Source organism: Pezoporus flaviventris, unplaced genomic scaffold, assembly GCF_033815535.1.
Source record: "Pezoporus flaviventris isolate CSIRO_AGI_PZ_B2104156 unplaced genomic scaffold, CSIRO_AGI_Pfla_v1 ptg000002l, whole genome shotgun sequence".
In the NCBI taxonomy this organism is placed as follows: domain Eukaryota; kingdom Metazoa; phylum Chordata; class Aves; order Psittaciformes; family Psittacidae; genus Pezoporus; species Pezoporus flaviventris.
This window is the reverse complement of record NW_026892550.1, coordinates 80,913,980-80,938,905: the sequence shown is the minus strand read 5'-3', so window position 1 is coordinate 80,938,905 and position 24,926 is coordinate 80,913,980. Positions and strand designations below refer to the sequence as shown.

Genomic DNA, 24,926 nt, shown 5'->3' with positions numbered 1-24,926 from the left:
TGATCTTAGTGACTTTTCATGGTCATGTATGTGGAAAAGGAGAACCTGAATTTGATATTCTGAAGTACAGGCAGGTGTGGTCACAGGAGAATAATGAAAAATGTTTCAATTCAGTCAAAGAGTTGTGAAAGAGCTTAGACAATATATTTATTGCTTGAATTTTGAGTGCAGGAATTGGTAGGAGAGGTCTGTATATTTGCATTGCAGTTATTGAGAAATGACCATACTGTGAATGGCAAATGGCAGCCAGCCAATTAGGGTAATGCATTTTTTGCCTGGATTAGTGTAATGCAAGATGATGAGCGCTTATGTATGGAAGCACCACTTGCTGTGAATTAAAGAAAAGGCAAAAAAAAAAAAAAAATCCATGTCATCTTTCACTGGCTACAAAAATATTTCATAAAATAGAAGAAGAAAACAATGGCATAAACCAATATGTGGTGAACTCATATCTAGAAGTTAACTAGGAAAGAAAATCATTATCACTTTTATACTGTGGCATTATGTCACAACGATAATATTATATTGCCTAGTGACCTGAAAGCTTTTTATATTACCGATGAGTTAATGCCTATGAAATAAAGCTCAGTAAATATTTATTTGGGGCTACTTCTGGGAAAGGTCACGTTGATTCACTGTAGGTCATGCTGTTTATAAAATCATCATTTTCAGCAGAAACATAACAGATTGTATCCTGAGTTAAAATTAAGAAATAGTCTTCTAAAATTATATATTCTTGTTTTACAGTCAATTCTGCTTAAGGGTACAGACTTCCCATTGATGATTTCCACACACCCTTTTCTCAGCTGACTTTCCTCTTTTGGTGTATTAAGCCTTCTCTTGCCTGGCTAGCCGTTGTAATGCCTGGGGAAAAGCTCTGTCAGGTATTAAAAAAGGAATAGATAAAAGAAAGGTAATGGCTAAAGTTTAATTCTATAAATTCTGCATTCAAAGGGTTTGTAACTGCCAAACTAGCTAGAAATTTGATCTGTATGCTTTCCATACTATTACTGCTGAGCTACCCCAACCTAAGATACTAAGCTGATGAATGTATTTATAAGGGTTTGTCTGCATCCCTTTTGGCCACTGAATAACTGCCAAGTGTAAAAAACAAATGACAGCAGCAACAAATAATAATTTCTACAAAGAGAACACCAAACCTGAAGAACAGGGTTCTCACCATCACCGAATGACCCAAGACTTATATTATCCTTTAAATGATTTTTTAGCAACCTCACTGCGTAAAAATGCCAAAACAAATTAGAAGGAAGTTTCAGGGGTTTATTACTCTTTGGTGACTCAGGAAGAGAAACCTTGATCTCTTGATTGATTCTTGTATGCAGGGCCAGCCTTTGTCACATAGGCAAAGGATTTATGAGCATACTTACATCTTCTGCTGAGTAGGACCTTTTGTATGCTTAAAGTTATATGCCTTTCTCAGTCATGGCCATCATTTACTTTTCATATACTGCTGAAAAAGAGAATAGCTAAACAAAATTTAAACCTTATAGTATCACTTCAGACAAAATAGGAGCCATAACACATAAAGACGGCAATACAAATCCAAGTTACAGCTGCCACCATATCATACATAGCTGTTGTTTCTGGTCTCATCTGACTCTTGATGTTTGAAAGGAAGGTGCACAGAGAGAGAAAAACATCTGCAGAAGGCAGTTTGTTTAATCCTAAGTAGATAAATCAAATTCTTTAGATCCATCTCTTCCTACAGAGTACAGAGGGATCCTAGATGATGAGATTTGACTATATGCCCAATTTTTAGTTTGATAAAATGAAGCCAGATGAATCCCACACCAAGTACAGAAGTCTCAGCATAAAAGTTCTGACCAACATGTCATTAAGGTCTCCTCGCTTTAAAGGTAACAGGATATTCAGTGTTTTACTTATACACACAGAAGCATGCAGAATATTTAAGCATTGTGATAGCACACAAGTGGATCCCAGTAAAGGGTAAATGTGGGGTCTGTATATTAGAGTAGAAGTAATTATTATTTTCCTGACCTGGTAAGCACAGTTGCAGAAGATTCTGCATTGCAAGTTGAAGCCATTAAGCTGCTAGGAGAGGACATTGTAGAAGAATTATATCTTTCATGAAAGCCCTATAACACTCAGTAACCTGGACTGTCATCCCTCTGGTAGGTAACAACAGTCATTTCCCCCTTGACCAGTCTCTTCTTCTGAGGAGGTGGGGCAGCATGTGTTACATCTGAAAAGACTTCACCCCACAGTTAAGGATCCTGACTCCATTTCCTAAACTCTTTGTTTTCACTCCTTTCATTCACTTCTTTCAAGTCAACCTGTGGCAGCTGTACTAAAAACTAAATGCTTGATATGCTGTGACCAAATAAATCCTTCTGGAGCTATCCCTGCAGGGGAGGGTGGCAGTGACAAGCTATGAGTTTTTGTAGCATTAGAGAATTTGGTAGCTTTCATGACTGCTGAGCAGTATGTTGCCAGCAGTAGTGTGATAGAGAACTCTTTTTCTGATAGGCATTTATCAAATCAGTACAAATGGCTGAGCTGAGCCTAAAGCCACACTAGAAATGAATTGAAATTCGGGATGTAGCAACTGCTGAAATGTTCTGTATGGATTTGCAATTGACCCTCTTCTCTACAGAGAATTACAGAGCTTATCTCTTGCTAATAATCAGGGAAATGGCACTGGCTGCTTGCCCCTCTTTGAGCACAGGTTGGGAAAAAGTGACAAAAAAAAACCCCACCAAGTAAGACAATCGACTCCCCCTAAACCTGCAGAGCAAATACTTTAGCAAGAAGAAAAAAACCCAAAACAAACCACAAAACATTCAGCCACAGGAACTATGTATAAGTAACATGAGAAAATCTCAGCAGATTATCTGGTCAGCAATTGCTAATTTAGAGAACACATGACACAACAGAGCTATCAAAGGTCAGAATATCAGATTCTGCTTGGATCTGAAAAAAATCCCAACCCATGAATCAGTGCTTGAACCTGAGTAAGCAACCTTTCAGGGTTCAGCCATAGCCACATTATGATTATGGCTTCGGACGGATAGGTATTAAGAATGTTAAAACACTTGTTTAAGGTGAACTCTGGACAAAATGGAAGTCAGCAGCTTAGATGGGGACAAATGCACCCCACACCTGCTTCTGAATTCTTCATATCAGAAAAACTGATTTGAAACAGGATTTTTTTCTATTAATGACTCCTTATTTCAAATTTCCAAACCTCTCCAGCCGGCTCATAGCATATTTGAGAAAACAGAGTTTTTGAAAATACTTGAGCACTTTGATGCCCAATTCTCTGTAAAATCACTTGGAGCTATGGAATAAGGAATAGCTCCTGGAATAGCCCCTATCTACAGTTTTATTCATTGCATCTAATCTGTCCTCTTATAGATTAACATGGAAGAATTGGGTGGGAGAGGGAACAGGAAATCTTGTTTTCTTCCACCATTTTCCACTAAGTTGCTTTGTGATTTCAAACAAATTGCATAACCACCTGGGTCTCTTGTTTCTCAGATAAATGACAACTCTAACTTCTTCCCAGTCATGCACTTTGCAGATAATGCAAATACCAAAGCATTGCATTCTTTCTTTAAGAACTTGTGCAGGGTATATATGTACCGTATCAATTTAAAATGAAAGCTTTTTCACTTTTGTAGTACCCATAAGACTCAGTCTCTACCCCACGTCATACTCTCTGCCAGAGCATGTAAGATGAAGTTGAGCTGACAACCTGTCCTTAGAATCATAGAATCAACTAGGTTGGAAAAGACCTTTAAGTTCATCAAGTTCAGCCTTTACCCCAGGACTGCCAAGTCCACCACTAAACCATAGCACTGATGGCCTCATCTACACAGTTTTTGAACACTTCCAGGGACAGTGACACTATCACTTCCCTGGGCAGCCTGTTCCAATGCTTAACAACCCTTTCATGGGAAGAAATTGTTCCTAATATCCAATCTGAATCTCCCCTGGTGCTGCTTGAGGCCATTACCTCTTGTCCTCTTGCCTGTTGCTTGGGAGAAGAGACCAATACCCACCTCATTACAACCTCCTTTCAGGTAGTTGTAGAGAGCAGTAAGGTTCCCCCTGAGCCTTCTCTTCACCAGATTAAACACTCCCAGTTCCCTCAGCTGTTCCTCATTACACTTGTGCTCCAGACCCTTCACCAGCTTCTTTACCCTTTTCTGGCTCCATCACCTCAATGTCGCTCTTGCAGTGAGGGGCCGAGAACTGAACACAGGATTTGAGGCGCAACCTCACCAGTGCCCAGTACAGGGTGATGATCACTGCCCTGGCCCTGCTCTCAATGCTAGTGCTGTTACAAGCCAGGATGCTGTTGGCCTTCTTGGCTGCCTGGGTTCAAGCTGGCTCATGTTCAGTAACCATCAATCAGCACCCCCAGGTCCTTTTCCATTGAGCATCTTTCCAGCCATTCTTCCCCAAGCCTGTAGCATTGCATGGGGTTGTTGTGGCCCAAATGCAGGACCTGGCACTTTGCCTTTTGAACCATTGGCCACAGCCCATTGATCCAGCCTGTCCAGATCCCTCTGCAGAGCCTCGCTATCCTCTAGCAGATCAACACTCTCACCCAGCTTGTTGTTGTCTGCAGATTTACTGAGGGTGCATTCATTTCCCGTGTCCAGATCATCAGTGAAGTTGTTAAACAACACTGGCCCTAACACTGAGCCCTGCGGGACACCATTAGTGGCTGATCCAACTAGATGTGATGCCATTTACCACCACTCTCTGGTCTCGGTCATCCAGCCAGTTTCCAGCCCAGCTAAAAATACACCTATGTAGGCCATGAGCAGCCAATTTGTCCAGGAGAATGCTGTGGGAGACACTGTCAAATGCTTTACCAAGGTCCAAACAGACAATGTCTACAGCCTTCCCCTCATCAGCCAGGTGAGTCACCTTATCACAGAGGGAGAACAGGTTGGTTCAAGTAGGATGTGCCCTTCATGAGCCTTTGCTGATTGGGCCTGATCCCTCTGTTTTCCTGCAAAAAGTTCAGTCCAGTTCCTCTCAGCTGCACAACAGTGATGGAGCATGTCACAGTCAGTTTCTCACAGTGCAACAACAGTCTTTACCAGGAATTTTCTGTGTCACTTTCTAATGTCACCTTTCAGCATCAGTAGCTGTTTAGGAGCTGATTCAGCATCAGAAGCCTGTATTACAGACTTCTGTTATTTGCACAGGTGAATCCACAATTTTGGAGCTGAAGTACTAAACAGCTTGAATGAATTTGTTCGTCATTCAAAAAGCACATCTATTCCAGTATTTCTTACATCTCACATAGGGCACTTTGAAGTATAAGACACTTCAAAGATTGTTTGACAGCATGGAAAGAGGGTGTCTTTCTAATAATCCAAGTTCTTAAAAATCCACATTAGTTTCTCACTCTTCTTTTTCCTTCAGTATTTTCTTGGGGTGATCTGTTCTTCATTTCCTCTATCACAGAGAGGGAACTGAAATACAGTGTATGTGTTTTGACTTGTAGGCACTGTGCTGTGAAAGCATTCGCTCTCAGTTGGTGGAGAATATGTATATTCTTAGGATAATGTACATGTGGCATACTGTTCAATTAAATCCTATTCCTAGAAAGTAATCTTTCTTTTCCTTTCCTCCTAACTTCTCCTTTTTGGAATTTAATAGGGAAGCCACTTAACATGACCTCCTCTTCCCACCTGGCCTATGTACAACTCTGATCATTTTATGTTTGTCCAGGTAGAAATTTGCTTTCACTATTCTTCCAGAGAGAGAATAAGTATTGATTGGAGAAGATCACTACAAAGGCCAGTTTGGCAGAGTTAAGGGAACTGATGAGCCAATATAATATGTTTCCTGTGCCCTTTTTTCTTTTTTGTTATTCAGATAGAGGCTCAAGATGGAAGATGCATTTTAATTAAAGCACATGGTTCATCTAGCATGTGTGTTTGGGTACATCCACCAGGGATGGCTAACTTTAATTGCAGAGGGTCCATAAAGGTCTGAGTTGAGGAAGGTAATCAAATTCATATATTCTTTCAGAAGAATTCTTCTTTTTGACATACTCTAATACTAGGGAGAAGCTAAAAATCTAGAGCAGAGAGAAACCCAACTGTATCTGCTTGAGTGTGAATTCCTGTCATATTTGGGACAGGTATGTGCAGTCAGGATTGATAAGAGGGAGAAATGCCATCCATAGTTCTTTCTAACCTAGTTTTATGCTGTGTCAATATCAGGGTCTCTGAATCACTGTGCTTGGGTTTTGCCCTTTCCAGTTTACACCAGAAAGATGGGATAGAAATATATGTTTAGCAATAATTCATTAAATGCTACATATACTAACAAGGTGATACATAAAAGATATTAGCCTTACTGAATGCAAACATTCCACTTTCATACATTTAGCATTCTGGCATTTACTTAACTTTATCATAATAGCAGTTGATAGTGTCAAGAAAGATTTCCTTCCAGATTATTAACTTCAGAATGGTAGCAAAATGTGATGGACTGTAAATACCAAAATAACATTTGCTTAAAAAAATACCTTCTTATTCTTCATTCATGTGCGGAGAGGGGAAAACATACCTGTCCCTTTAAAAATGTCTCCCAGAGCAAAGAAATGTTGAAGCTCATTTATAAAATATGACCAGCAGATTGTTGTTGCTGGCTTATTGAGACTGAGAATAGCAACAGTGCTGAGGACACTATTCATAGAGCAGGATTCCAGAAATGGTATGTTAACCTGAATCAAACATCATAAATTATTGAGAACTGCTGCTTTTACTCTCTTTTCACTTCTTTAAATATTCCCTTTTCGCATGGAAAGTCTTGAATATAAGGTTTTCTATTTCTCTGATGGAATATTTCTTCCAAAGAGTATTTATTAAGGGAGTTTCTTTGCTTCTCCAACCTGTGGAGAAGTGTAGATATAAGCAGAAGCTCCAGGAATAAATATCCTTATTTTCAAGAAGTCTTTACATTTTTGTTCCAAGTCCGTAACATTTTTATTCACACTCCTGAAAAGCATTTCAAACGATCTTTTCATCTTGCAGTCAATACTGAAGTCTCTTCCTGCTTCAGAATTCACTGGAACATGTGGAAATCTTAGGATGTACTTTCTTCCCTAAATTCTGTAAGGTTGACTATGCCTTTTTTTTTTGTTAGAACTATAGGATCTAAGAATGATAGCTAGCGTAATATATAATAAGCAATATTCACCCAGTCCTTTCCTGTGCACAGAAAGGATCTTTCTCAGTTCATGGCTACAAGAACTGCTTTATTTGAGACTGCTTGTATCTTTTTGTGAAACCATATCACTTTCAGCCTTATGAAATGCTTTTTATTAAGAGCCTTTGAGATGAGAGCAAAGAGGCTGAATGTGGAATATAAACAGCATAAGGTTTGATGTTGCAACGTTTAGCAGAAAATACCCTGTGAAAATTATGAGCAGGAAGCTGTGAAAGTAAGAAAGGTGATGCAGTAATGATGGAAGAAAGGTTGGAACCTGAAGGGTCATCTAAAGCAAAGATTTATATATTAACTTATACTTCAAAACAGCTCAACTGTGTGAAACCACAGTCTGTTGCTTGCTTTGGATGGTGACTTCACACTGCAACAGAAGGGAGTTTCATGGACCCCTCTTTTTTTCCAGCTATAAAGGACTGGAAGGTAGTTGCGATCCTCCACCACTGTCAAGTGTCTAGCCTGCACAGGCGAATGGCAGGGAAAAGGACAGATGGAGGGCAAGAGTGATTGAGGGGTGGGAGGGAAGTAAATTACTGAAACAGTTATATAGGTCAGAATTTGTTTCCTGCACGGTGACTCACATGAAACAATACATTTCCAACAACTGCATAGTAGATTCCAGTAAGATTCCAATTTCTGCATAAAATGAATGTTTAATATTTTTGCTATAATTTTTCTTCAGTATCATTTGTCACATACATTAGAAAGCTGGTGCAAAAATACTGTGACATGAGTTTTATGCACATTTTGCAATATTATTCATTTTATGAAATTTCTTACGTGCTTTCTGTGAAGCACCTGGTGACAGAAGACTGCAGGAATTTTGCCAAGCTGGGAGCATGCACCCTTTGGCTGTTCAGTGCACTTTCAAAAGTAATTCAGTTCTCAGACAAGCCCTCAGGTACTCTGTCTGAAAAGGTCATCCTGTCTCTCAGTCATTTCCTTTAAGTACCTAAAATTAAGTAAGATGAATCTTGGTGAGAATGAGTCATTGTGTGAATTAGAATGAAATTAGTATTATCGGCCAGTGGAACAAGATATATCTGAGTACAGTAGCATAATTTGGGAAGTTTAGGTTAGATATAAGGAAGAAGTTCTTTACTGTGAGGGTGATGAGGCATTGGAATGGGTTGCCCAGGGAGGTTGTGAATGCTCCATCTCTGGCAGTGTTCAAGGCCATGTTGGATGGAGTCTTGGAAGACACGGTTTAGTGTGAGGTGTCCCTGCCCATGGCAGGGGGGTTGGAAATAGATGACCTTAAGGTCCTTTCTGATTCTAACTATTCTGTGATTCTAGGATTCACAAAAATAGCCAGTATTTCATCCAAGACGTGTGGATATAGTGTTCAATATTTTCTTGTCATACTTGCATTGATGATATTTTTGACCATCATTACACAGAAGGTGATCATAATGGTACTTTTGCCCTAAGAAGTAGATAACTTACAGCTTTAAAATTTACTCCTACATTACGATATCAGATGGCCACTTTGAAAACTCTGTGATACTTTAGTATTTGCTTAGGATTTACTCTATAAGAGCTGACAGAAGTAAGATTTGTTCAGCATCTTGGTTCCACTTGCCTAGCATTAGATAACGTGACACAGTTACCAGTATTTTAGTTTTACAGAGCTGATGAGTATCCACAGCTTCTCTTAAAGTCAGCAAGACATGTAACTACTTACACTTCATATAATTGGGTTCTGGTCCAATGTGTTTCAAAGTGAGACATTCAAAAGCTAAAGTAAGTAAAATTAGTAGCTGTTTTGCAGCTTTGATCTCTTCCTCATGTGTAAAGCTCATACTGTTAAAAGGAAATAAACTGAGGATATAGACTTCTGAAAAGAGAACTCTGAGCTCTGCTGCACACCATTTATTTTCCTATTACTCTTTGAATGTTGTTTATTTGACATGCTCTATATTGCCTTGCCTCCCCCTCCTTTTTATTTTAATTGGGACCTGGTTATTGGCTGGAAATTCCACTAGCATGACTCATCCCTGGGCTGGAAATGACTGCGAACAGGCATCACATTGTGGGATTTACTTCCCTCTCTCACCCCCTTTTTTTTCCTAAGTGCTTTATCGTGGCACAAGCTTGTAATAATAAACTAGAAAGGAAGTTGATGCTAATCATTTGGTTCTGAATGCACAAGCCCTGCCAAATTTCCCCACAGGCATGAAACAGCCGCTCAAGCTGCGACACCAGCAAATTAAATCCTGGAGGTAGCTGACCAGAAGTAATGAAATGTGTATTTACCATACTGATGCTGTCAGTCCTAAAACAAACTGGCTTTACAATCTAGTTAAGTGGGGCATGTTTCTTACTTCCAGAGGTGCTTCCAAAAAATACTCAGGTTTTTCCTTAGACTTCTTTTCAAAATCACAAGCCCAATGATGGCTGGTAACCCTCACTTTATGCAACGTACAACAACAGGATGCCTAAAGTGGTCTGTTCTATTAAAACACTCAAAGTGAAATCCATATCCCAAAGGAGATAAGTGATTTCATCTTATGACATGTTAATTGCAAGGCTTTTTTATTCATACCTTTTTTGCCACTTCATTCTATAAACCAAACCTTAGAGTTGAAATGAAAGGATAAAAATTATTTCAAGAACCAATGGATAATAACAGATGCCTCCCACAAAACACTTGTGCATGCAGCAGTTTAAAAGCTTGGGCAGGTACAGGTGTGTGAAAGAGGGCCAGATAATCACCAAAAAGAATAGGTATCACTCAAGAGAGGGATTTGTTATGCAGGTGGGCACACAGCCACTAAAGAGATGTCACTCAAAAAATACCTGCGCAATGGCAGCAGTTGTTCAAAACCATCTGGACACATGCACACAAAGTAAGGAGGTTGTCATTTCACAGTCCTCAGATGCTCAGGAGATAAAGGACTCAGGGAAAAGTTACTTTCCCCATTAGGTATAGTCATAGGTAACAATAGTATCTGTCTAGCTAGCAGAGGCATGTTAATTGTGTGAGAACTACTGAAGAAGGTTTGTGGATCATTTGCTGAATGCTACTTGCTGTGAATTCAAGGAAACATTATGAGGGGAAAAATGAAAGTACAATCTTCAACATGCTTAATACAATACCCACAGAAGAATCAAAGAGTAAAATCACACCCCATATGAGCAGTCTCTGAAAGCATCTAATTATATCCTAGGAATGTCTATCACTCTGCAATTATATGCTTAATTTCCAGCTGTATTCAATTAACATCACAAATGATTTATAATACCACCAAACACAAGGAACTTGCTTAGAACTGTTTGTTGGCACATATAAATTTGTTGGGCTTTTTTGTCTGTCTTTTCATAGCAAGTTAGGCCCATTGAGTTAGTACCATGTAATTCAATGGCAAAGCCAAGGGCAGGCTAGAAGTTATTTTAGAGATAATATCATTCTTTCTCCTCTAGCAAAACATTCAAATGCTAGTCTAGGGAAGGTCAGCACCCACTGACTTACATGGAATTTTATATGCAGTTCAAGCTTGATATGTAGAAATAACCTTGCTGAACTAGGTCTGTCTTTCCTTGCTTGGCCTTGGAAGGAAATTGTGCTTTTTGTGATACAAAAGCACACATGCATCTGAAAAGTCAGGCTGTGAATGCCTTCCTTCTCCTGTCTTCCCATATCAGAAGAGCTGAAGTAGGAATCATTCCACATTTGCTTAGTGTGGAGAGAATGGGGATGAAGAAGGGTAAGAGGACCTCTGCTTGGTTTTGACTAGATCTAAACATAATCCCCAGTTAAAGGCTTGAACCTGTGTGGATCCAAATACTGAATTGGGATTAAAAGCAAAATACAAACTCTTGAAATGTGTTAATTTGATCTACTCAAGGGTAAACCTGTTGAATTCAGCTGAGGCTAATGAAAAGACATGGAAGCTTTTGTGCAATTGGAGTCTTACATTATAAATCTTTTGGAGCAATTGCTCTGCCATCTGTGAAAAATTAATCAGATTTCCACACCAAAGTATTCATCCATGGATAACATTGATTTATATCATTTTAGCAACTTAAAATTAATTCTCCTAAAAGTCAGTCAAAACAAACCTCCAATCAGCAGCTGAAGTTGCATTGCCTTTATTTTTAATCTCTTGAAGCTGTCTAGACTGGTTATCCTATTTGAACTGGGCTTAATGCACTTTTACCTTGTTCTCATGTTGGGTCAGGTAAGTAAGTTTGCTTTGGTCATTTTTTTTTCTCATGCCTGTTGTTCTGTCTATAGGGTGATATGACCTTAGGTACACTGTGAAATCTCAAGGACAGTGATGAAACCATAAATGTATATTCAGACAGACTACTGTTATATAAAATCTTACAAACCTAGAATGAATTCTTTGTTCTTGGTGGGGTGGTTTTTGTGGGGATTTGTTGGGTTTTTTTTTGAACGGCAGGAGTTAACAATACCGTATATGTGAATTCCAAATTGGAAGCCTGGTTCCTGCAGCATAAATGCAAAAGACATTATTCTTCATGGAAGAATCCCCTAAACAAAACTACAAGAAGACTGGAGGTAGACAAACTGCTAGAATTAATCTCTGAAGGAGTTGTCTAGCTCTTTGCTACAGGAACAACTTGACTGAATAAGTGGCAAAGTGGCCATGGTTGCCCACCCTGCCTTCAAAATAGGGCTCTCAGCCTGTGAAATACAGAGGAGAAAAAGATCCTATGGAGCTGGGAATTGAAAATATCAGATATTACAGTTTTCACTGAGGGTAAAAAATTCTAAGCAGCAGTGTGGCCTAATAAACAAAAAGGCAACTCTTAATGAAAGCTTGAACTTTTCCTTCTTGTTAATTACCATGAAACTGTTTTGAAATTCCTGTAGAGAGCAAGTGCTTCTTGCTGACAGCTGGTCTGCAATTAATAAAACGGAAAGTGTTTTCAGCTGGCAATGACTTAATATGCTCATGATATATGAAAACAAGGTTAAATTCCTTCTTTCTCTCTACTACTAACAAAAGAAATATTGAAAATGAAATGGTGTAGCTTAGGAACTGAAAAGTGCCTACCAAAGCCATGGACATAGTGCTGAGAGCTGCATATCACCTGGTACTTGCCGGAATGGGCATATTTGCAAAAGCTTCATCAGTGCCAAAAATTATTCTTCAGTTGCAGGCTTCCAGAATATATTGCATTGAAGAATATATGATCCTCTTTCTGCAAGATAAAGGAGTCTTGATTTAATTTTCTCTCTTTGGTGGTTTAAATGACTTACTCTTTGTGGCTTTAGTGGAAACCTTCTTGCTTCTGATACCCTTTTTTAATCCCATCCTTCTTCTGCTCTACTCCACCTTCTGTCAGGAAAGAATGACAGAGGCTTTGTTGCTTGTGAGGTAAGAGATGGAGTAGCCAGAGCATCAGAAAGCACACAGGAGGAACTAGCCTTCACTGCAAAGAGACTGGCCTGATAATCAGATTCTTGTGGACTTTGGCTGTGAATTGTGTTCAGAAATAAATGTTATGGTTTGATGTTAACTCTCTTGCAGAATACGAAATGGAACTTTACCTCAAATATAATGTGAGAATCCTATGAATACCAAGGCAAATAAGTAAAAGTAAAATAACATATTTTACTTCAGCAAAGTCTTTATTCTTGTCTTGTAGAATGCAGAACCTTTCCAAGTTACTGTCCGAGAAGACAATTGTATCATTGTCTCCCTGGAAGCATCTGATGTGGTGAGCTCATCCTCTGTATATGTTGTGAAGATAGCTGGAGAATCCAAGAACTACTTTTTCCAGTTCGAAGAATTCAATAGCACTTTACCTGCCCCTGTGGTTTTTAATGCCAAATACCATGGCCTATATTACATAGTAACTCTCTTGGTAGTGAACTCAAATATTGTTTCCAAGTCAGCAAGATCAATCACTGTGTTAACCAGTAAGTAACACATTATTCTTTCTTCTGCTTCTTCTCTTTGTGTGTGATTTTATTTTCCCTGGAAGTTATTCTTGTGGAGAAGGTTGGGTGGGGTTTTTGTGTTTTCAGTAGGTCATCCTTCTGTGTAGGATTAATCCCTGCATGAGAACAGTAGGGAAGAGGTGTTGAGAAGGCTTGTGAGTGAAAATTCACAAAGTCTGAGCAAGAAGAAAGGCATGGGTGTGGGTTTCTCCCAGCTTGACCTTTCCTGAACAGTGACCAGAGGTTTAACATACTGAGACAAATATGATGGATGAATCTCCTTTCCAAATGTTCATCCTAAACCCTTTGAACCAAGAGTTCCAAAAACCTAGTAAAAGACAAAAAGTGTTGACTAACATTTCAATCTAAGCACTCCTGTTACATGGTGAGATATATTCTGGTTTAAATGCTATAAAATGTTCTTTGGTTGCTAATGTATTGAAGCAGTACTAAACTTGGAAAGCAGATGCTAGTCACCAAAAACATGTTTCTGTCAGTACAGCTGAAGGTTTTTTTGCGTGGAGATCATAACTGTAGTAATCTGTGTCTTACTACCTCCATGTGTATCAATCCTGGGGGAGAAGTGTGATTTTGTTTGCTTCGTCATCATGTGAAGCACCACAGATTTCTGAGTGATGTCTGCTGTATTTCTGGCTTGACTGTTGCTCCAGAACTGCTTCCATGTGCCACCCTGAAAACAATTTGTAAAATATAAAATGATTTCTTTGTCTGAAGACAGATTTAAGAAAAGACAGGAAAAAAATATTTGGATGGAGAAAACCAATTTCAAGGTGTTTCTGTTTTTTTTTTTTCTATAGACAGTTTTAGTTAGCTTGCAGATGAGGAATGGCCATGATTTTGTGTACTTACATTAGTCTGTCAGTGAGAAACTGCCATCCACTGTAGTAATATTCAAAGCATATTACAGTAGTTTCATAGGTTACCGAGTGAGGCGTTTGAAACTTTGCAGTAACCAGATTTTGCATAATCTGTACATTGTTCAGCCTTCCCTTGTGTTCTCAAGTTGTGCCCTGATGAGGACAACCATGAAGCTATCTATGGGAAAAGTATGGTGGTGTTGGGTAACGCAAGTTTTTCATAAGGCATATGTGCAAGAACATCTATGTGTAGTGAACAATTTTGGGGTTCAAAGGCAGTCTGAATTTCCTTTTCTTTGACTGCTTTAACCTTGCAGACAATGTAGTAATTTTAATCCAATTTCCTATTTATGGTTTGTTTTCTTAAAAGAAAATAATGGAAACATCAGGTATAATCGACTGGGAAAAAAAAATGCTTCACTATGCATTTCTAGTGGGTTTTGCATGCTGCACTTGCAGTTGTGCTTCAGGGCTCATTGCTGTTTGCTTTCCAGAGCCCACAAGGGTCAGTGGTAGCCTGGGAAGGTGTGATCCAGTGTGGCTGATGGAACACACGGACTTCTGTGCAGGGGACCTCTGAAGGAAGAAGGGAACCAGTGTCGCTCAGCCCACCAAAGCCAGCTCCAGACTTCCTATTTCTGGCTCAGGGGGTTTCCACAAGGTGTTCCTGAAAGAGTGTGAGGCTGATGGCTCCAAGGGGCATATCCCATGTCACTTTCCCTCCTCCAAGACTTGACAGTGTTCTTTCTGATGTAAAGCAGCCCACCCCTTTTCACCACCTGTTTTATTGTGAGTGTGTTGGCAGCATCCTAGGGTTTTCTGCTATGGCCTCTGCTGCTCACCTACAGCTTGGAAGGACCAGTGATTTGGCAGTTGGACAGCACTGCTTGGGTAACTCATGTAACAAAAAACAGAGCAGTGAATTTCACTAATTTTGTCTCAGCAGAAAGACAACCAGGTTTATGGAAAAGAAGGAGCATTCCTGCGGGCAGCACTGAAGGATGCAGTAGTGAACAGTGAAAGTGTGATGTAAATTCTGGACTTCTCGAGGGAAAGGGCCAGATCTCCTTCCATGTATTTTCTGCCAGGCAGACTGAGGATTGCTAACTCTCTTGTAGCAGCCTCAGTTACTAACATAGCTCATCTTTGGAGCACAAGGCTGCAGGAATGAAAGTAAATTTGGAATGAAAAGACAGTGTGGCAGGCTGGTCTTTTTAAGATACACTTAAATATGTTGCTTTTGAGAAGAGATTTTAAAGCTCATGTAGTGACCACTGGGTTCTCCTACAAAACTGCATAATAGTTGGTTTCCCCCCTCCCCTTTTTTTTTAAATTTTTCCTTTTATTGTTATTGTTCACTCCCTGTTTTACATCATTTTCTGACTATTAATTAACTTGATTTTTGTGGCAGACAATAATTAGGAGAAATTTTCTTCACACCATATGCTCTCACTGCCTGTTTAACATGCTTAGTTTATTTTAACCATGAAAAGACATATAACTATCTAAGTTACTCCACCTATATTTTACATGTGAAAATATGGCACATTGCAACTAACTTCCAGGACCAAATTAATTCTTATTCTAATTTCATTGGTATCAGGAGAGATTTAAAGTGGCAGATTAGCCCCATTCATTAGACTGACACAAAATAAATCAATTGGGATAGCCAGTGATGCCATTGTGATTATTCCCAAGGCTATACTTTGATATTTCACAAGTACAGTTTCCTGGGATCTTCTGATTTCTAAAAAGGAGACCATGAAGGGAGATGTAGTCTTGCAGCTTGGCCATATCCTGGAGATCTGAGTTTCGCATAAACATTGTGTATCCGAATTATGTATGTGAAAATGAGAGCATGGTCCTTTAAAGACATTGTCTACTTAGAAATTCAGTAAGAGTCATGAAAGACTTCTGCTTTCCAATGGTATATCTTGATGATGTTTCCTTTCTGCTATTCACATCACTCAGCAATGTGCTGCTTCTCAGCATATTTGCAAGACAAAGGTATGTCTCTTCACAGGTTGAAACTTCATCCAGTTTGAGTCAGAGAAGACTTTGTTTTACCCCTCAGAGATTTCTCTGCAGAAAAAAAGATTCTTCAACAGAAAGATGATTTAGAAGTTAAGGAAATATATATTTAATACACATATGCATATATAATTATGTGCAAATATAGACATAAATACAAGTGTGATAAATATGTACATATAAAATTTAAAAAACTTAACATTATATAAGTATAAAAATATGCATGTCTGTATGCTACATTTGAGGTTTTCATTATTAATTTGGGCCTTCTCTACAAGACCTGACAGTTTATTTTCTGCTTATCTCTGATTGGAATCATTTAAGGGCTTTCTCATACTACTCAAAGCACCACAAACTATAGCATTTTCTTGTTTAGTCCAGATTGTTGTAATGCAAAGTGTGAACTATTTGTTGCAATATTTCTTCTCAAAGGCCAAGGGTTTTGTCAACTTGAGCACAGCCCACATCCTTGCATTGCTTCCTGAGCAGGGGTGATAGGATAAGATGAACAGGGTGCATTCAACTCTTAGATAGGAAGCCTGTAAAATAGGATTTGAGCACAAAATAGTTCTCTTTCTTCTGATTCTGTAGCAAAGCTGTGCTCAGCAAATGGGGCTCAGTATTTCACTGAAGGAGAAAAACCAAAACCCTGACCACTCAGTTGTAAAGATCCCTGTGATGGTTTCACAACAATAGGTGTATGAATCTCACCATCCTGGCCAGATTCCTGTGAATGCAATTGTATTGTGCCTATCAAAATTACCTTTCTTCCAGCTTTCAGTCTGGATAAGGTTAGAAGTACTTCTGGTATCTAACATGATTACTTCAAGCCTGCTTTCTTCTGCTCTTCTGGTTTTGGCTTTTCAATGGGAGTGAAGAAACTCTAGAATTTATATAATTAATTTAGTGTTTTTTAATATTTGAAAGAAAGTTCCACTTTATTACTAATAAGTTTTACATAGTTTATGAGAGAAATAAAGAGCACGGATGTAAACAATGACTAAAATTCTCACTCATCCTCCATTTTCCCATAGAATCGTAGAATCATAGAATCGTTAGGGTTGGAAAGGACCTTAAGATCATCTAGTTCCAACCCCTCCTCCGTGGGCAGGGACACCTTTATGCTAAACCATATCACCCAAGGCCTCATCCAACCTGGTCTTGAACACTGCCAGGGATGGAGCATTCACAACCTCCCTGGGCAACCCATTCCAGTGCCTCACCACCCTAACAGGGAAGAATTTCCTCTTTATATGCAATCTTGAAGCCTTGTTTTATTCCCAGGTTGACTCTTACCTTTACAGCTTTTTAATTTTTTTTTTTTTTTTCCCAAAATTCACTGTAAATTCTTTTTGTTGTGAAGGAAAAAGTGTTTGTTCATTTGAAGGAATGCGGAAAGCAGCACACTGCAAAGTTATTGTGTGCTTTAGGAAAAATATATCTCTACTGGGAACTGGAGAAATCAAGATCTCAGGATCTCTGAGGGTAATTAAGTGCAGCTCTGCCTGACTTTCATTTTAGCTGATGATTAGGAGTTTTGAGTGGTAAATGTCTCATTCTTTCGAAAGCTTATATTTCCTTATATAAGTCACTGTAAAGTATATTCCCTTTAGGGAGATTTCTGCCTCTGTGACTTCTATGAAAAAATATTCTTCTCAGGAGACCAATGGGCCTACTGCTTGGGACTCTGATCTCTTCTGCACTCAGAAAGTAATTGGCATTAGACATAGTTAATGCTTGGTTGTGTCTGTGCCAGATGCTGCAGGAAGTGATTCAGTAGGTCAGATCCTTTCCTCCAGCTTATTAATGGATCAGAACTGTTGAAGTCAGAGCTTCAAAGGTTTTTTTCCAATGAAATATAAAACTTAAGCCCTTTGTGTTTTTCCTTCTTAAGGGATTACATGGTGCATCTTTAAAAAGGCTGGTTAACAGATTCATTTTTGTTCTTGTGATAACATTACTTTTTATTTTGTATTGTCTTTTTATTTGTCATCTTATGCGAACATCTAGAAAGTGCAGTATATACCATCATTGCTCAGACGCTACTTTCACTTACATTCCCATTTCATAAGCAATAGCACATGGTATCTCTATTGCCTATCATAAACTTGAACATTATGTTCCTAAATTATTAAATAGCAGATTTTTAATCTCAGAAATGGTTGCTTTTTAGCAAGAGAGAAAAAAATCCCTAAAGTTTATAGCATAACAGAACCCCTACTCTGGCTGTGACTTGCTCCCAATATCTATGTAGATACATAAATAGTGTCATCCTGGGGAGAAAATGACATAATTCACTTCTTCATGTGAATACAGGGAATTGCCCATGGCAGTTAGTTCGTGCCATCAGTGGGGCTTTTATTTTTAATTTTTTTGTGAAAGTCGTGATATGAACATAAATCATTAATTTGGGTTTAAGTGTGAGAAGCATGAGAGCTGATCTCAGTTGATCTCAATCCAGTTTCAACCACACATGTGTAATACTACATAGAATCTACCACAGTAATCAATCATTAATCCAATCTGTAGAGTGACCTGATCTACAAATACTAAATACTAAACCAAAATTAATTTGGACTGGAATGTTATTATATGTTATATGTTGTTATATGTTATGAATTATTGTCAACGTACTCTTTTTTTTTTTTTTATCCCCTGAATTGCAAATGTTAATGTGTCTGGCACAAACTGATATATTAATGAAGGATTTAGCATCCAGAATTTTCCAGGGCATTTGAGGAAGAAGTTGGCCACATTTATTATGCTATCTTGATGTTTGTAAAATGCAAGCTATGTGCTTAATGCAAAATGCTGTAGAATCCAGGAGAAACGAAGAAATTGAGTCTCCCATAAACCGATATAATGGGAAAGCAGTTGCTATAGGAGCAGCAGATTCTGAGACACTAAGAAAAAAGGCAAATTTAGGTCTTGATCCTGCAAGCATGTCTATGTGTGATTAATATAATCTGCCAGTCTAAAAATAAAGAGATTGTACATGAAGAAGTGCCTTAAACATGCTATTAGAGGGACACTGAAATCCTCTGTCCCTTCTGTAATACAAATACAGACATCAACATAGTGCAGAACGTTTATGAAGCTCCATGTTTTCTGAACTATTAGGCTGTTTCTTGAGAACCACTGAAATCTGTGAAAAGCTGGATCCTGACTACTGAAAATGGTAAAATTAAAAAGACCAGACTGTTTATGCTCTAAATTATAAATACAGACAGCGAAGAGTGACATTTTACATATTCTTTAAATTTAATAACCCTAGGAGGAGTTAGTAAGTGAAAAACAGAACATGAGTTTTTTATCTGCTGAGTGTCCTTTTAATTTCACAGTGTGCAAATAGCTTTTGATGTGAAGATTTGGTGCCGAAGGAAGTAAGATAATGGAAGAATCTCTAAATTGCATTATATCACTCATGCTACTCTGCTAATATCAGCCATGAGCAAGGAGAGGATAGTAAGCAGAAGATAACAAGAAAGAGAGTCTGTGGTGATTACTGCTTAATTTAATTATTGGTTAATTAAATCAAAGCATCAGGAGGAAAAATCATTTGGATTAAAAATGAGTATAACTTCTATCCTTTATTTGATTTGTTGTAGGAAGGAACAAATGGGATAAGTTAATCACTGCATGAGAAAGTTTCAGTAATTCTTTCAGAAATAAGGAGACCTCAGATGTGAATGAGATAGCAGAAGAAAGCCCAGGGCACACCCGCTAACATGAAAGATGAGTGCATGTTAGCGTTGTGCTAGTTAGAGATTGTTATTGACATTTAAACTACTATCGTGTGCTGTGTGAGCTGTGATATGAACCCTCTGGTCATGTGGATAGTCAGATGAACAATTTATTTCAGAATAAGCAATGGGAAGAGCCTCAGAGAAAAGAAGAGGGTAGGCTTTGTTTCCTGTGATCTGCTTTACTCTTATTTATTTCTAGGCTGTCACAAATTGTCAGCAAAATTTTCACAGTCCCCATCACTGAAGTGCCTGTACTATCTGTGAGGTCAGGAGTTTCTATTTGTAGGTAGTTAACATACAGATATATAGAGATTTATCTAATGAAGCTAATGAAGTGTCTTTGCCATGAGAGCTAGTTTAAGAATCCTACAGTGTTGCATTCACATGCTCTTACAAAATTAAAAATGATAATATGACTTCTTAAACCTGGGGAAAGATTGTTTGCATCTGTGGTTTTTGTTCTTAGTTCTGTTTTCTTCTGCATGTTTCATCATATCTGGAAACTTAGTACTGTGGTGAAAATACTGTGCTGATAACTGGATTTAATTTTTGCTTCCACTACAGTCTTGCTTTTCCATCTTTGATTAATCTCTTCCACCTTCTGTGGGATAATCCCACCTTTGAAACTGACACCAGTCTTCCCTTTAATCTATTTTTTCTCTTGCCTGTTGTAACTGTATGCTTTTCAGGGAAAAATATTTGATTAGTTTTTCTCCAAGACCTACCACAGCAAAACTGTGAACTCAAATGTGTCCTCTGAGGCCATGCTAATCAACAGCCTGAATTTTTCAACTGTTCCCTACAGTGTGCGAGAACTAAATCAACACGATAATACTTACAAGGATTTAGGTATAATTATTGAGGGTGTTGTGCATTAACTATCTCTGTTAAAATATGTTAGTATGACAAATTTCAACTGCCACTGTAATCTTGTTTTGAATATGTGCTTGGCCCTCTTAACCTATGTATAATTGGATTGCTATCATTTTTTTCTTGCTGAGAAGAGCATCGAGCAAAAAGGGTATTTTTTCATTGTTGTTTTCTGTGCACAAAGGAGGATGAATGAAACTGAGACACTCTTATTGTTATCAGCAATCAGACTCCCAGCTGCAGTGAATTGGCACTGCTTTCCTTAGGTGACGGAGCTACACTGGTCTAGGTGCCACATTGCAGGACACAGAGTATTTCTTTTTGTAGCCCACCTGGCTCGGAGTTCAGAGCACTAGATCAGCAGTTTGTCACTAAGCTGTTTTCTGTGCACAGGTTTACCCCCCACCTTTGCCCTCCAGTAAACCACTTTATTTTTCTGTATCTCAGTCCTTCATCTGTAAAATAATGGTGATGGTACTGCTATAGTTTGTAGAAGTTTGATGTGGATAAATACACTGAAGACAGTGGCCCTCCCAAAAAATGGTAGGAACAGGGAATGTGTAATTACCTGAAATGAATGTATATCAAAATAGAAAATCTTCATCCAAGTAGTTTCCTTTGGGCATTATGCTGATAAGCTTCTCATCTAATCTTAAAAGTTCACATTTATGCCAAACTTATGCGCAATTTCATGTGTTTTGTTATTATTGTCTGGACACTTTTACATGATTGGCAAGGATTAAAGGTGAAAATCTTTCTGGGATGACAACTGTGAGTGCTTAAGTAATAACTGTTATTTCAATCTTATTTTTGTGGCAAATAAGGATTTTTTTCTGTTAAAGTATAAGCATAAAAAACAATTATTGATGGGGGCACACACAAATGTTGGCTTTGACAATGGCCCAAGAAGCTTTTGTCCCGGACCTCTGTGAAACGCCACATATCAAGTGGTAGATTTGAGTGCCTGTGCCGTACCTAGCAAAACCATTTGTTTCGTTGCATTGATGATGGTATGTGTGTGAAGAACTCAGTTTGCCTATTAATCTGCTCCTTTCTTCCTTTTTTCCTTTTATTTGTATATCCTTTAGAACCCCTTCCTGTGAGCAGTGTTTCTATCTATGATTACAAACCATCTCCAGAAACAGGAGTGTTGTTTGAAATTCAGTACCCAGAGAAGTACAATGTTTTTACCAGGGTAAATATAAGCTATTGGGAAGGAAAAGACTACCGAACAATGCTGTACAAAGGTAGGAGGAAACTATTCCACTATACCTTAATGATAACTCTGCCAGAAACATTTTGAATTGTGGTCTTAGGTGTAGTTTTGACATGTATGAGTTAAAAAGATTTATATTTTTTGTTGTGTGTCAGATTATATAGTATCATGAAGGAAAGGAGGAGTCTTTGAATTGAACTGGTGGTTCACTTTGGATATCAGCCTGCTTCCCATTCTAGTTCTAGTGATTCTTCTTTTCTTTTGGATATTAGAGGAAGACTGGGTGGTCCAGATTTTTTTAATCAGTTCTGAAATCAACCTGGGAAGGGATCCCCAGTTCCTGATGCGCTAAAACCCCAAAAGCTTTCTACCTTTTTTTCCTTTCCTTGTCTTTCCTTGTCTTTCCTTGTCTTTCCTTGTCTTTCCTTGTCTTTCCTTGTCTTTCCTTGTCTTTCCTTGTCTTTCCTTGTCTTTCCTTGTCTTTCCTTGTCTTTCCTTGTCTTTTAAGCTTCCCTGCTGCTGTACAATCCAAAACAAAAGTTAAAAGGAAAGAAATACAAAACTCAGTAGGAAAGAGGGAGATACATTTTTACTTCCTAAAGATGCTTGTTGAAATCCCTAGATAACATGTGTCAGTTGAAAGCATAAAACATGCTTCCCAGTCTCTTCCCTCTGGCCAAGATGTCATTTTTGGTGAATAGCTGATAGGAGAGCTCTGGGATGCCCCACAGATGGGAAACCCATTCAATATACCTGATTCCTGGCACAGAATTTAAACCTGGTAATTCTGTATCACCGTAGAGTGACACAGGACTAATAGTACTCTGCTGTATAGTACTGTATATTACTGTAGTATTCAGCATTGTCCCTGAGCTAATAAACCCTGCTGCATATTATCATTTTCAATTTTATTAGAATAATGTAATCAGGGGCTAACAATCTAGACAGTCAGTCTAAACAATTTATCTAAGTAATCTAACAAAAGCAAATTCTGATTTTGATTTTTATTTTTTTTATAACTCCCTTTTGCCCTGCAATGTAGCTTAAGCATAACATCTGTCTCAGAAATGTAAATTGGACTGTCCTATGGAAACCATCCTGAGGACTGAGAAAGGCACCTGCATACTCTGTGGGCCCTGAAGAGCAGGTGGTTTAACACTGCATAGTGGCAGTAAAATTCTTTGAGTAATCGAGTAGGTGCTGTATTGAATTTTAGGCACTGAGCTAAGGCTCCCAAAGTCTAGTCACTGTAAGCTCTCTTTAAAGTCAGTAGAGGGAGATAGACACTTCCAGATGGAGGTCAGAAGATTTTTGAGTGTATTTGCTTCAAAACAGAGTGGGGCTAGAAATCACATTTTTTCAATGCTGTGAGGTGCCAGAAGTTAGAAAGGGTGATTCTGAATCGCAGCACAGAATATAGATAACTTCTTTCTGGAGAACAAAGGAATATCAGCAGTAATTTTTGCCTTCTACAGCTAATACATGGTTCCAAGGGCTGTAATGCTGCAGCTGCTGATAAATAAAAAAGTCAGCCAGGTTTAAGAAATTCACTAAACAACTTGCACACTCATTCCTATAGCCAAATAGCCTGAAGCAACTTCTCACGTGTACTGGTGGTGGATATGAGCTCCAGACTCAGAACTGTGGCTTGCACTCACTTGCATGCTAGAGGGTCCTTTGAACAACCTACCATGAATGTTATACCTCAGTCAGCAAAAGACCAAGGAGGCTTCTGCGTGCAGCAGTTAAAGGTCTGCAGAAACTGTCAGATGCTCTTTGAGATGTTTAGTGTCATGTGGAACAGGTTGCCAGATTCAGTTCCTTTTCCTGTGAAAAGCAGTTCATGTTTCTTGTGCTGGGCTTTTTTATTTTTTATTTAGCAAAGTGGCTTTGATGCCAGGAAAAACATTGGCAGACTGAATTATCAGAATTTCATGTCTCAGACCAGGCTGAGCAATGTTTAAACATCTGAAACACTGCCAGTTCAGCATGTGCAGTTGCATTACCAGAAAGTGAACTTTTGTTGCATTTTCCTTTTTTCTAACTTTCTTCTTTTCTTTTAAAACTTTCTGCAGATTTCTTTAAAGGTAAAACAGTTTTCAATCACTGGCTACCAGGTATATGCTACAGTAACATCACATTTCAGTTGGTATCAGAAGCAACCTTCAACAAAAGCACACTGGTGGAATACAGTGGAGTACAGCATGAGCCCAAACAGCACAGAACAGGTGAAGAAAATTATTATGCACCATTTGCTCCTAGTCTGTATGATTGCCCTCCGCTGTGGGGAGGGGATTGACCCCAGAGGAGAGTCTGAGTGGGAGCAGTCCTGGAAGCTGCTCCTGCCCAGGAGCATGGGAGGGGGATTCTGAGGCTAGCACATAGGGTTATGTGTCCAATGCAGTGCAAAGGGAAATTTAGATGAGAATTTATATGAAGCTATAAAGCTTTCTTCTTAGAAAATAAATTCTGCTTCACATGACCTAGGCCTTGTGCTAGGAATTAATTTTTAAGCCACAGTAGTAGCTGCACTGAGCATACTATTGATCTATCTATATTGGTCTGTCTCTTTGCACAGTGAATCATAGCCAAACTGTTGGAGAAGGCCTTCCTTACTGTGCAGTCTTCTATTATGGAGAGAAATGTCATAGTCACCCCACTTGGCAGCCAGTTTGTGCCCTGAAGCATGACTTTTTAATTTCCAAGACAGCAATGTTGCAAAGGCTGAAAATTACATTTGTTCAGGGTCCAGAACTAATTTAATTTGGTCCTGGGACAGTGCCCAAAACTTTTTTATTAATCTGTTGGACCACAGACATTTTCCAGGGTCCAAAGTGAAATGAACTGGTGGTAAAATAAAAAAAAAACAATCTTCAGATGAATAAACTGATGTTGGTCCATTCATTGCCATGGACAAACCAAAGTCAACTGATGCCAGCTGAGTTCTGTTCTGAGAATCTTAAATATAGTTATCAAGATATTGAACCATAAGAATACAACCAACAGGACTCTGCTTTCCTGCTGCACTCACA

At 38.6% G+C, this 24,926-nt stretch overlaps 1 protein-coding gene across 2 annotated transcripts in view; it reads left to right on the top strand.

Annotated features, from left to right (window-relative positions):
* The window catches only part of PTPRO (protein tyrosine phosphatase receptor type O), a 152,632-nt gene that overhangs the window by 74,076 nt on the left and 53,630 nt on the right, over positions 1 to 24,926 (top strand). For both annotated transcript variants that reach the window (XM_061444666.1, XM_061444665.1), the window contains exons 2-4: positions 12,859 to 13,132; positions 21,767 to 21,925; positions 23,970 to 24,122. In XM_061444666.1, the coding sequence (XP_061300650.1) occupies positions 12,859 to 13,132; positions 21,767 to 21,925; positions 23,970 to 24,122 (586 nt within the window). The remainder of the gene's footprint in view (positions 1 to 12,858; positions 13,133 to 21,766; positions 21,926 to 23,969; positions 24,123 to 24,926) is intronic.